The 14,393-nt window shown below is 37.2% G+C and overlaps 1 protein-coding gene across 8 annotated transcripts in view; it reads left to right on the forward strand.

Annotated features, from left to right (window-relative positions):
* Lama2 (laminin subunit alpha 2) overlaps positions 1–14,393 on the forward strand; it is a 573,571-nt gene that overhangs the window by 478,964 nt on the left and 80,214 nt on the right. For all 8 annotated transcript variants that reach the window (XM_028877376.1, XM_028877370.2, XM_028877371.2 and 5 more), the window contains one exon: positions 6,162–6,264. In XM_028877376.1, coding sequence (XP_028733209.1) covers positions 6,162–6,264 — 103 coding nt within the window. The remainder of the gene's footprint in view (positions 1–6,161; positions 6,265–14,393) is intronic.

Genomic DNA, 14,393 nt, shown 5'->3' on the forward strand with positions numbered 1-14,393 from the left:
TCTGACTTCAAATGTGATGGAAAGGTCATTCTAACAGTTTTACTTTATGGTAAGTCCACACACTCCACAAGGCCCATGGAACAGAAATACTTGTTCACTCATCCGTGCATCAAGATCCCCTGCTTCTCTGCCTTCCCGACACTGCTTCTGCTATATCCCCTGCACGCCTTCATACATCACTTATCTCCTTGCACGGCAGTGAGGAATGGTAAACTACAGCTCTAGAGAAATTCCCAGCTTCCTAAAATTCATGAAAAATAAGATGGTTGGAATAAAAGGGCATAAGGTATTTTAAAAGGCAAAATGGAAGGAAGAAACAAAACAAAACCCACTGGCTGTAAGGAAATCAGCCAGAAAGGATGCAGACTTGCTACAGGACAAAAGGTGCAACGTGAGCTGGAGCATCAAAAGGTAATAGCCATCCAGCCAGATTAATAATCACCAATGCAGGCAATAAAGGATATGATGTCACTGTGCCTTCTCCAGAAAGGAAAAGAAACTCAGGATACATTTAAGTGATGCTATGCCAGTAATTCAGTAATTTTATTGGAGTAGACAATTTTTTTTACAAATTATAAACTGTTCAAATTCACCTACAAATAAACAAATAATTAGAATAGTTTTGTAATGAAGAAACAGATTTGTAGTTTAAACACACACACTGCACACATGCACACCACACACACACACACACACACACACACACACACACACACACACACACACCATTTTATCAGCCTAGTATTACTGTTATACAAATACCAGGCAACATCATTAAATAAAAACAAAAGTATAGACTGATTTTCTTCATGAAAGCATGTATAAAAGTTCTTGATGAAATTATAATATATCAAATCCAACTATTCATTAAAAGTATTATACAATGTTTATAAATGAGGTTAATTACAGGAACAAAATAGGTAAATTTGAAAACTCAAACAATATGTTTTAAAATATTAAAGAAATGAAAAGCAGCATATCCAAAGTCATTTCTTAAAAAATATTCTCAGCATACTGTGACTAAGAGAACTTCTCTACCGACCAGCTAAGAAGGTCTGTTACATAAAGGAAGACCCTTCCACTGGCATCATACTTCAGAGTAAAACGTTTCAAAGTTTTCTTCCTAGTTCAGGAAAAGGGAAAGGATGTCTGTTCTCATGGCTTCCATTCAGTATCATACTGCAGACCACAGCCAGCCCAATAGACAAGAAAACAGGAAATAAAATTCATCCATCCTGAAAGCAATGTACAACCACGTTCATGGTGTCTAAGTGTGATAGCCATTATGATCTGCAAAAATGTTACTAGAACTGATAAACAGATTGATCAATGTTAAAGAGTATGGCAAAAATATACAAAGTCAATCACTTGTAGATTCTGTCAACAAGGAAGTTGTTGGAAGTTGATGTTAAAATGGACAATAGCATCAATAATGATGATAGAAATAAGGTCTATAAAAGGTCAAAATGCCCAGAAACTTGAAATAAATAAAGAAAAGCTGAGTAATCAAGATATATACAATGTCTATGGATCAGAAAATCCAAAATTCGTATGCTGACAATTTTAGTCACATTGGGATATACATTGAAAAAACTCCTAATAAAACCTGGCTAGCTTTTATTCTTTAGAAATTGACACATCTTTTGAAGAATTAGCTGAGAATAAAAGAACAAAACAATGACGCATTGCTGAATTGGACTTCAAGGCTTTCTATAAAGCTGTGATGTGTAGACAATGTGGTGCTGGTCAATATTAATAGGTAGGTCACTGAAACAGAGTAGAGACACACCAAGACTACATGGTCCAATGTACAAAAATTCATGTCAAGTCAATAAATGCACATACAAGAGTTGGATATTTGTGTTAAAAATATCTTATACCATATTCCAAAAGTAACTCCCAAAACACTATAGACCTATGGATAAATTACAAAAATATTAAGAGCTTAAACTGTATGATTTTAGGGGAAGAAAGATTCTTAGGATACAATGCCAAAAGCCTGATACTTAACATGGGAAAAATGATAAACAGACTTCATTAAAGGTTACAGATGTTGACTTTAATAAACTAATTTTTTTTTTTCGAGACAGGGTTTCTCTGTGTAGCTTTGCGCCTTTCCTGGAGCTCACTTGGTAGCCCAGGCTGGCCTCGAACTCACAGAGATCCGCCTGGCTCTGCCTCCCGAGTGCTGGGATTAAAGGCGTGCACCACCACGCCCGGCTAATAAACTAATCTTAATAAAATAAAAATTCAAATCCCCAAAATAGTAAAATCTTTTACAAAATTATATATCTGACCAAAGACTTTTATCAAGAATATGTTAATATCCTTCAAACCTAAATAAGAACAAATAACTCAATAAAAAAAATTGAACAAATTTAAACAACAAGCGTATCTGTAATCCGAGCACTTGGGATATAGTGGATGAGGATCAGGAGGAGTTCAAAGTCAATCCTGGCTACATAGTGATATCTAGGCTAGCCTGGGCTACATGAGACCCTGCCTCTAAAACAAATAAGATTTAAACAGGTTCTTCACCAAAGAAAATAGCCAATAAACACACAAAAGAATGCTTAGCATGGTGCATCAACAGGAAAATTGAAACTAAAAGCAAAACACCCACTTATTAGGATGTCAAAGTTTTCAAAATAGTGAGGATGTGTTGGAAAGAATGTACAGAAATAGAACATCCTATTAATGGGGATTTAAAATAATTTAAATACTTTGTTGTCTGGTGGTAATTTCTTAAACTCTCAATCATTTACCTACATGTGATCCAATCTTTCAACTTCAGGGTGTTTACTCCTAGGGAAATGAAAACATGTTAATATAAAACATCACACAGGAATGATCAAAGAAGCTCTATTTAGGATACACAGGGCTGAAAAAAAATTCCAATAACCATCAGGTATGAGGTATAACCATGTAGTGAAACCACCCACCAGTTGCAATCAAATATTGATACACAGCACAGAGGAATGTCCAAATGCATCCAATGTAAGAAGCTAGATTTTTTTAAAGGCTGTACTACATCATTAAATTTATAGAAGATTGTGTAATTTGCAAACATAATGTTGGAAATAAGATGAATGCTTAGAAATGGAAGGAAGATATAGGAGTAGATATGGGTGGAGTGAATAGGAAAAGAATAAAATGAAATGCTAGTGCATTTGCTACTTTTATTGTTGATGGTGGTTTCAAGGTTGTATGTGTGTCAAAATGTTAAGCTTTCCTCAGTCTATGCAGAAGGTCCTGAGCTGGAGCCCTAGAATCCACATTAAAAACCTTAGCTAGAGTCAGGCTGTGGTGGCGCACGCCTTTAATCCCAGCACTCGGGAGGCAGAGCCAGGCGGATCTCTGTGAGTTCGAGGCCAGTCTGGGCTACCAAGTGAGTTCCAGGAAAGGCACAAAGCTACACAGAGAAACCCTGTCTCAAAAAACCAAAAAAAAAAAAAAAAAAAACAAACAAAAAAAAAAACAAAAAAACCCACCTTAGCTTAGCTAAGCATAGTTGCTTGAATTCCCAATGTTGAGGAAGTGGATACTGATTGACTCCTAGAGGTCTGACCAGCCAGCCTAACTCTATTTGGGGAGTTCAAAGCCTGTGGGAGACTGTACTCAAAGACAAATGGTAACACCACTTAGGGAAGACATCTATGCCACCAGAAGTTGTTTGTATTCTGGCCTCAGCCTCCACACATCTCGCTCTCGCTCTTCCCTCGCTGAGTGTAGAAACGATGTTCTTATTTTTCTCTAGTTTCCTTTCTTTTTCCAAGTTTTCTATACATTGTGAATGACCCATATTGTCTTCATGATGCAGGGTCAGCATTATCAGCCTGATATCTTACTACAATAATATTCTCCTCTGCCAAGAACTACTCTGCCCCCATACATTTTACCTGTCTCCAGATTCTCTCCCATCCAAGTACTAACCAGGCCCCTACCCTGCTTAGTTTTAGAGATTAATTAAACAAGATCACGTGTGTTCAGAGTGGTGTGGTCATAGACCCTCTCCCGATTGCCTTGACTCCTAAGCTTTAGAAATGTTCTCTCCTGATTAGCTTTCTTGTCTTGTTCTCCACTGTCAAAGAGATTGTCAGCTGTCAGTTCTGTTGTTTTCATGTCTCCTTAGCTAATTATCATGAGGTTTCTCTTTGTAATAGCCTATCCTTAATCTGTTTTGATTCAGAAAACTTAGAATCGGGCAAATAATGATAGGCACACTACAATAAATATAGAACCTGGTTGAATGACCTGAGGCTTGCTCTCTTTTAGTAAAGCACATGGAATTTTAGTCAAGTCCACGGAACTCAGTTCGTTATTGTTATCTTAATTTTAATTTTTTCAAAAGCTGTAGCCCAGGCTGGCCTGCAGCTCGTAACCTTCCTGCTCTCCTGCTTCAGCATACACTACCTGTTGGGCTGCCGTAACTCACTTACTTTCTCTTTTCCATGGTTCTTTGCTAGTTTTCAAGTGAGCACACACAGTCATGGGTTTCAGTGTAGCATTTTCATATCTACTCTGTTCTTCTTCATCTTCTATTTCCCTGCCCCATCCTCTCCCCTTTCTCATGCTGGCCCCTTTATTCTCCCAATAATCCCACTTCCTCTTTCATGCCATATACCTTTCACTACCCTCTGCTTTCCTTACTCTCTTTCTCTTAAGGTTGGTATCTCATATATCTTCTCTCTAGCTTCATCACATACACATACACACACCATATAAATGTGTGTATGTGTATACATATATTTTGTATATGTGTGTTATATATACTGTATATTATATATGTGTGTATATATACATATATGTGTGTGTATATATATACATATATATGTGTGTGTGTTTATATGCAGGATCTACATATGAGAGAAAACATGTTACATTTGTCCTCTGAGTCTAACTTATTTCACTTATCATATTGATTTCCTAGGCCATCAACTTTCTTACAGATTTCATGATCTCATTTTTCTTTACAGCTATGTAACATCCCATTGCACATATTTTCCACATTCTCTTTACCCTAAGCACAATTCAGTTTTGCACTTCTTTTTTTCCAAGATAAATGATACTTGAGTGGTGTTATTAGATCAGTTCCCAAGATAAGACCTGGATCTAAGAACCCCTCTTTCTAAAAATTCCGTAGAATTCTAGTCCAAAGCTGGTTTTTCAGTGCACCTTTGCCATTTTTATGCATATGATTCTATCATATACTTTGCTACAGATCTTAATATTGTATCGTTGATTTAACTCTTGATCAATCAAGTACTTAAATAAAAACGTGGATAACGCATTAAAACAAATTTGACCATAGCATCACCGCATTCTGTCATCTTCCCTAGTTTTGTGCTGAAAAAACACAACCGAAAAACTGCATTTACTAGGATGCTCCAAGTGACTTTGGAGGGTGTCGTGTCTAGAATAAGCCAAATTCAGATAGATAAATGTAAGCATAGGCAGTTCAAATTCTTCAACTCTTGTACTCTGAAATATTTTCCCATTTAAAATGTACATGTAAGATCCTATTTGATTTACCTCTTGGTATATATGCATTATGCAATGACTTCTAAAAAGCAAACATTATCTAAATGGATAACTAGACCGGAAGTTAAGTGATCCCTTTCCAGTTCTCTTATCTTTGTGTCACTCTGTTCATAGCTAATCCTGAGCTAATATATATTGCCTAGAGATCCCTGCGTTCTAAGATTTTCAATTAGAAGTTCATGTGTTGCAGTGGTACTTAGAGCTGTGTTTAAAAAGAGATTCATTTTTGTTTCCATTTCAACACTGAGAATGTAGGAAGGGCTTTCTGGTCATCCTCTAAAGATAAAATATGATGAGAGGTGAAGTCAATGGATGTTTTTAGTTCTTAATTTGCCCTGGCTACTGACAGATGATGCGGCTGCAACATTTCCAGCTTTCATTTTTGGACTCCCGAGCATCTCAGCAGCCTCACTTTCTCTACCTGTCTGAACAGTACAGTCGGAAGGTTTCTGCTCCAACGCTTCTCAACCCACACAGTAAACAGCTTCCGGTCATCAAATATGCATTGAAAATCTGCGACCCTAAATCCATAGTGCTTACCGCAAGCTCTGTGTATCTGCTGCCTTCTAGGCCCTACCTCTCTATGGTTTAATATGTGACACCTTTTCTTCTGTCCACAGGCAACAAGTCCTCAGGGATTATTAAAGGAGGAGGCCAAAGGCTCCCTGCAGAAAAGCTTCAGGATCCTCAATGAGGCCAAGAAGTTAGCAAATGATGTGAAAGGTTAGTGTGGCCATTGTTTCTATTATGTTAAGGTTAATAGCATTACAATGCGAGGATACTATACCATACTATTAAAAAATGAAACTGTGAGCCATGACTTATATATATAATACAAGTGACCTTTCTTACAGGCCGGATGACACTTAGTCTTCAAGCTTCACCGAGCAAAATTTCATAGTTTTAACTAAGTTTCTACAGTATTGCTCCACCTATCTAAAACAGAAATTTTCAGTGTGATAAAACTTTAGCCTGCCAAACTCCATTTGATATGGTTTCAGAAATAAAATTCAAGTAAAAAATGAACTACGAGGTTGTGGCATAAATGTGTTAGCGAAATCTTTAATTTTGTCAATAGGTTCTGAAGTCTTTAAATATTTACAAAATAGTCATGTATTTTCTTCTTGATTGAAAACATAAAAGTGCACAAGACAATTTCTACTATGATATATTATTAATGTTCGTAAACATGGTTGTTATTAATGTAAGCTATTGTATCTATCATTTCATTCAAGTATCACCTGTTTCTCAATACTTTTTTCCTGTTTCTCTAGTCTCATGCCTTAGGGTCATTTGGCTTGCATCCACCTCCCAAATGTTGCTACACATGGACCCTCACAATGCTGTCATTCCATGGTGCCCTATGTTCAAAGTGTTATTCCGTCTTCTTAAATTTGCTCATTCTGTACTTCTTCTGCTAAGCACCTTTATAACAGACCACTACAGTTTAGTTCCGCAGCATCATGGATGCTGGGTAGAAAGGGCAAAAGGATGGCAAGTTCAAGATCAGGCCAGACTACATAAGTCCTTGGGGACATGGCTCACTGATAAAGGATTCACGTACTGTACACAAGATCCTAGGCTCCATCCCTAGTTCTTCACTCACTCATTCACTCAATCAATCAATAATTAAATAACTGAAAGTTTCTGGAAAAAAAAAAAAAAACAATCTTTGCTAAGATAGCTTCCCTAAGGAATAATGGAATATCTAATTCACACTTAATCTGCATGTTCCATCTTTCTCATAAACAGACCTGTCAAACCATTTCTGGTATGGATTTTATATTCCTCAAAAAAAAGACATAAGGTATATTCTAACATTGAACTTATAATGTATAACATACTGCCTAGCACAAATTATAAAATAATTACTGATTTTAAATAAATAATAAAGTATAAGTTAATGACAATAGATTTTTAAATTGAGTTTTACTCACGTTAGAAAACATAAAGTTTGAAACAGTCTAGATTTGGCATGCTTTAAAGTAAAATATCTTGGACTCTCTTAGCAACGGATATGGAATTACAGGAGCCATCTCTATTATAACTCACATGGATACTAAAATGCTTTGGACTGTGCATTACACAAGTTCCTGATGACAATTCTGTGGCGATGGCATCTCCACTGCAGCAGAAGAACGACTGTACAGAGCCACGCACAGTTTTCTTACTGTCCAATTGCTCCAATTCCTTTGCAGCCACACTTTCCTATCTAATGCCCATGCTGGAGGCTAGAATTTTACTCGGGGCATTGAGGTGCGTGTACAAATATAGAGCCAGACTCTGCCTTTATTCAAACAGTTGACATATTATTCTTCATGAATTTTCTTTGTTTTAACTTAATGTTACAAAAGTTTGGGTGACTAGTGGTAACTCCCACTTGCCTATTGCACATTGACACCCTGGATTCAGTTCCTAGAGCCTCATACACTGAGTGTGGTTGTGCACGCCTGTCATCTCAACACTGGAGAGGTAGAGGCGGGAGGTTCAGAAGTTCAAAGTCATCCTTGGCTACATAGTAAGCTTGAGGCTAGCCTAGACTCCATGAGACCCTCTCTCCAATATATATATTCTATGAAAATACTTCTATTTTGAGTACTGAGTTTTGGGTTGCTTATTCAGATCTCATTCCTAAACTGAGAGTTTTACTTACTTTACACTGGTTCCAATCCTGTTCTTGAGTCTTCTGTTTCCCTGAAATCCTAATACTACACATAAAAGGACACAATTTCATTTTTGTTTCACTTGAAAGAAATCTGAGGATTGGGGTGGTAGACAGGATTAGGAGAGAGAAATGTTCATTAGTTTAAATGTCTTTTTTTTTTTTTGTACTTCAGGTAGTACATTATTTAAAGTAATGAAAACCCACAAACTACTCAAGCAATAATTCCCACAGAAAACCAAGCCAAGGCCATGACGGAGATGGGAATGTTTTCTTGCTACGTTATGACATTCTCCTGATTTGTGGCCAATTACACAGGTTATAAAATGGCCGTTAATCAGGGAAATGCCATATATCACCACGAGAAACTGCTGAAATGGGCCCTGCAGAGCAAAACTCCTGACAGCAGCTATTAAAATAGAGATTTAGTCATTTCTCTCTCTGTGGTGCCTGGAGTTAGAAGGAATAAAAATGGTGGGGCCAGCATGCCCTCCATATTTCTAATTTGTTGCTTGTTCAAGTCAGTCCAGCTCGGCTTGTTCCTGTACTCTGGCCACAAATGACTTACTGCTGCTCCCTGCCATTTTTATGCTGTCCTTGCCTTGAGGGAGTCTGAACTTGCCAGGAGCAATTTGTTTTGCTTTTTAATTTTTGAATATACATCTGTTAAAAGTGAGTTTTACCCTTGCACATGTTTGAGCCTTGAAGGCAGTGTGCAATGCACTAGTGGAATGTCTGTGTGGAGATAAAAATCATTTTGTTGATAGATTTGAGCTGCAGGACAAACGGATGACTGGAAGGGTCAGAAGATGAATTAATGGCACTAGGTGAATGCCACTTTACAGAGGAACAATGAGTTTTGTCAATAAAAGAGTCAGTTAGGGTTCTCATAGAATATGTACGGGGCAAAGAATGAAGTGGTTTGTGGTACAGAAACTGTGTGAATGCTAAGATTTTATGTACCTCATCTCGTTGGAGTCACTTTTCAGTTTTATTCACTTCCTGTTTTGCCTCTAATTGTTGGCTTTGCCCAAGGTAAGTGAATTTAATTACGTATGAAAATAAGTGATCGTTCTACATACTAGAAATTGGTGACATGAAATAAAAAAATTATTCTAAGTTCAAGAATAATAGATATAATTAATAATAAATCTGAGAATTCCTAGATCTACAGTACTGTGCAATATATGGAACAGGGCAAAACTGTGTTCCCAGCATTAACATGTATCACTCCAGTTTATACCTTCTTTCTGTACTACTATGGTGCCTCAAGTTCTCAAGCATGCTGTCCACACAAGTGTATCAGAAAAATGTTGAGACAATAGAGGTGGTACATTTGCAATACTTACCTTTTGAGATTCTGTTACTATTCTATATTAAAAAAAATTTTTTTTTTATTTCATTATATATTTATACCCTTGTTAATGGATAGGAATACCGTAGCCCTGTTAAATATGACATAGGAGTTTAATTTGATTAAATAATTCTTATATTATTAAAGTTATCTCCTTTTTGAGTTCACATACTACCATTTGCCTGCATCAGTTTTTCCATATGTACACGTACGAAAGGCAAACAAAACCTGCTCCATTGACAGAGATTTGGCAATATGTAGATGGGATTGAGTCTTTGTCCTCTGGCCACCACGCTGTCTCATCTTTTCCCATTAATGTTGCTAATTCCTTGTACAGACTTTTGTTCACTGCTTTGGATGTGAACAGTGAAAATCAAGAGAATAGGACTGAGATGGAGCCATGTTAGGGGGAAAAACAACAAAATAGTAGCAACATGGAGGCAGTGGCGATGGGAATGATGTTCCTTGAGAATGAGACTTGGTTGGCAAGTCTGCCTCATTTTGTCAGCAAACCTTCACCAAGTTCATTAGTGCCATCTTAGCCAGAGACAGGGGCCTGCACAATACAAATGGGTGTCCTACCTGGAAATTACTGGTCTTGGTCTCTTTTTCAAAACCAGAATCCAGGATTTCAGGAGGTGCGACAGAATTTACCAATCAGTTTAGACATAGTAGAGATAAACACAACACCTTCAACTTCCTGATAACTCAAGGGATGGTGGGGCTTGTGTGAAATCAGAGAAACTTGTCCTACTTAAAGGCTTTCAAATTCCATTTCCTTGCTGACTAATACAAAACAAATCTATAGGCTTTTAATCAGGAATACAATATGGATCTCAAATCTTGCCATTTAGTTTTATTAATCTAGGTGTAGAAAGAACTACCTCTGCCTCCACATCTTAAACATTTAGAGAACCCATCACTAGACACATACCTCTTCCCTCCTGTCAGAAGGGGTCTGCTATGATCCTCTAGTGGGAGGAAGAACACAGTTGTAGGTAACAGGTATTTGGGGCCTGTCAACCACTGTACCCATTTCTAGAAGTCCTAATTTGGATGCTTTCTGATTCATCAATGAGTGCTTTGTAAATAACGTAAAATGAGCATATATATATATATATATATATATATATATATATGATCAAAATAGCATAAGAAACTGCAATGAACACCTTATATTTAAAAGACATATTTTTAATCACGGGGGAAAAATGAGCAACTCACAAACTAGACTAAGATTGTTGTGTAACTCATTTGATATTCTGTACTTAGTTCATGAAGCATTGTGGCACAGGGGTGGTCTACCATACAGAAGATCTCATCTCAGCCTTCTCTCTGATTTATCATGACAATTGATTGACAACACAGCAAATATACATCTTGAAGGTCCCATATATCTGAGGAATTATAAAACTGAATACTGTAGACAATCATATACTCATGTGATGTATGCATATCTTATACATAGAATGTAAGTTACAAATTAATATATATAATTCACTCATATATATATGGACTTGGTCAGTATTGATTCTGGAAGAACGGAAAAACAACTTCTTCTGCTAAGATCAATGTAGCTAATATACCCTTCTTAACATTATCTTCTACATAGATAAGGAAAGAAAGTTCTAAAAGATTGATGAAAAACAGATTCATTACTTCAGTTAACATAAGCTAAATCTTTGCAGGTTGCCTTAGATCTTTAAAGGAAGATCAGGCTATCAAGAGTTTGTGCTAGCTTCTCTGGCCAACATTTCAATTTTGAACTTTACATTATTAATAATCATGTTTTTATAACCCTCTCTCCCATGTGATAAGGTGTTGCCTAGTACATAAGATTCTGTATTCAACTTCCAACACAGTGAATCAAACAATACAAATAAAAAATTTTAAATAAACAAAACCAATGATCAAGAACTGTAAAATACTTGCATTGGCTTAACTAAAGAATTGGCTATTCTAAAAGAAGGTATACGTGTGATATATAAGGAAGCAAGACCTTACAAAAGAACAATGACATGTAGAAATGAGTTTATATGTGGGCAGCCTCAATAAATAGTTTTATAAGTATATTTGAGTATGTTAAAAAGTACATTCTAGCAGGAACAGCTACAAAGGCTTTGAAGCAAATGACTTTATGGAGAGGTGATCTTTAAAAGGCCTGAGACACTAGGTTACTACACTTACTCAAAGTCTTTTGGTATCATTTAATTTTGAAACCTTATTTGTTGTTTTGAAAAAGATCACTTAACTATTGAAATAAATAAGAGCAAAAAAAAAAAAAAAACCCTGAGTCAGAAGTTCCCCCTGCTTTTATTCGTTACTACACGTAGTCAATTAAGCAAGTGAAGAGACAATCTGTTTTTACATGGAGGTGTTTCCCTCAATCTTGGCCCAGGCAACAAGCTGACCTTGCTCCTAAATAATTCATGTCAGATACATCCCTGTATTCTCCACACATCCTACCTCAGAGAACAGCAAAAGGAAGTTCAGAGGACCTAAACTATCTTGAGCTTGAGAACAGGTGTAGAGGACCCCCCCCCCCCCGGCACTGTCTCAGGAACATAGGAAACCCGAGAAAGCACTGATGTAGAAGCAGTTTCCTACCCTTCCCCTGGGGCTTCCTTTTGGCTAGGACTATCTGATGTATGAATCACTGTGCTTGCAACAAAAACAGTTGCTCTGGCATGTCCTCATTCTCTGCCTGTGGTTTGCTTCAGCTCCTCCTCACTTCATGAGGTCCATCTTTATCCAGTTCATGCATGGAACATAGTCGTCTACATTAACGTGATGAGAAAGGGAGAGAGAGAGAGAGAGAGAGAGAGAGAGAGAGAGAGAGAGAGAGAGAGAGAGAGAGAGAGAGAGAGAGAGAGAGAGAGAGAGAGAGAGAGAAGAGAGACCTTGAGGCATGTTTGATGCAGCCTTCAGAAAGAAGACAAAGAAAGATGCAGGTACTGTGACTAGACATTGTTTTACTGTGGTCAGGAAAAGGCAGGCCCATACCATCCAGCTTGTGTCTTCCTCTTGTACTCCAGAAGTTAAAAGACTTACATAATGGTTTCTTTCTACCATCAGTGATTCTGTTTCCTCCACCATATTATAATTCCAGCTGGACCACAGGCATTCTTTGGCATGCCAAAGCTGTGGTTCCACTAGGTCTCACAGAGCTTCCCTTGCAAGCCAACATAGCCATACCCACCTGTTGTGGAATATTATTTTAAGATGTGTTACATTCGTTTATGCTGTAGAATATTTGTTTAATGATGCAAAGATGTGTTGCATTCTTTTAGATTGCTTTGTTTAACTCTGTGAAGCTGTGTTACTTTGCGTGTCTAAAACATCTGATGGTCTAGTAAAGAGCTGAATGGCTGATAGCAAGGCAGGAGAAAGGATGGGCAGGGCTGGCAGGCAGAGAGAATAAATATGAGGAGAAATCTGGGAAGAAAAGATCAAGGAGCAAGAAAAGGAGGACAGGAGGACTCTGGGGGCCAGTCACCCAGCAGCACAGTAAGCCATGGAGTAAGAAGTAAAGAAAGGTATATAGGAAAGAGAAAGATAAAAGCCCAGAGTCAAAAGATAGACAGGATAATTTAAGTTAAGAAAACTGACCAGAAGTAAGTGAAGCTGAGGCTGGACATTTATAAGAAATAATAAGCCTCCATGTATTTATTTGGGAGCTGGGTGCCAGGCCCCCAAAGAGCCAAAAGAGTAAAAACAACCAACAACACTCACCTTTCTCTTTCTTGCTGTACTTCTGACTTCCATCTCAGAATCTGTGCTCCACTGTGTTCAACTGCTGCTTACTTGATTCTATTGCTAAAGCTACAAAATGTCCACCTTGCTTCACGATGTTCCATAAACTACTAAGCCATAAGTGACCATTGTCAGAATGAATAATTAAGAAGCCAGGGTCAAATAGCTAAAACATCAAGATCCAGAGTCAGAGTATATGCATTAATTTTGGATTTTATATATATTTTTATTTCCCAGTACAGAAAGCAAAGAATGAAGATAATAGTTTTAAATAGAATTTGAAGGGTATCAATGAAAATCTTCTTCAGTTACTCTTTCTTCTGAAAACCAGAATTTTTCATCCATTCTTTGCTAAGCATGCAGAAAATGGTATAAACCCAACGATACCCTTTAAATTAATGGCTTTTTAAAAAATAAACTATACATGAATATCTTGCTTGCTAGAGAATTTGAATATTTGTTGTGTAGAAAAATCAAATTCAGTCAGGAAAGTAAGAAATGAAATGTTTGCAGTTCTATTTCCTTAACAGATGAAGACCTCTGGGTTCTCAGTGACAATGTAGCCCCTTAATCCCAGGGAATCCACACAGACAGTGCCCTCCTCACCAGACTAGACCTATTTCACAAAGGTGGCTTTGGTAACCATTCAATAACTTTATTTTAGTGCCAGCTGTGAAAACAGCAGAACTGTTCAAGGAAAGATGAGCTGTGATTGACAGAGAAGAAAATTCAATTACTTGGAAAGTATATTTGAGAGAACAAAATTGAAAATAGTAATATATTAGTGCCATAAATGAGCATATTGATATTTTAGAGATGTGCTTTGCTGGGCTGGTTTATGCTTTGTTTTCTGTAAGATTCGGTCTTTGTCTTGGATCATAAAGCGAAACACCTTAAACAAGACAATGTGATTATATTATCATAATCTGCACCATAGTCATGGCTGCCTGTGGATTATGGCAGTGGTTTAATTGAGCTGCCTATAAAAAGCCTTTATGTGCGTTGGAGTGGATCATTAGTGTATCCAGTACTTGTTCATGTCCAGAGCACTGCAAGCTCAGAATTCTCAGTCTTCCTTCCTTT

The sequence above is a fragment of the Peromyscus leucopus genome, chromosome 8a, assembly GCF_004664715.2.
Source record: "Peromyscus leucopus breed LL Stock chromosome 8a, UCI_PerLeu_2.1, whole genome shotgun sequence".
Taxonomy (NCBI): domain Eukaryota; kingdom Metazoa; phylum Chordata; class Mammalia; order Rodentia; family Cricetidae; genus Peromyscus; species Peromyscus leucopus.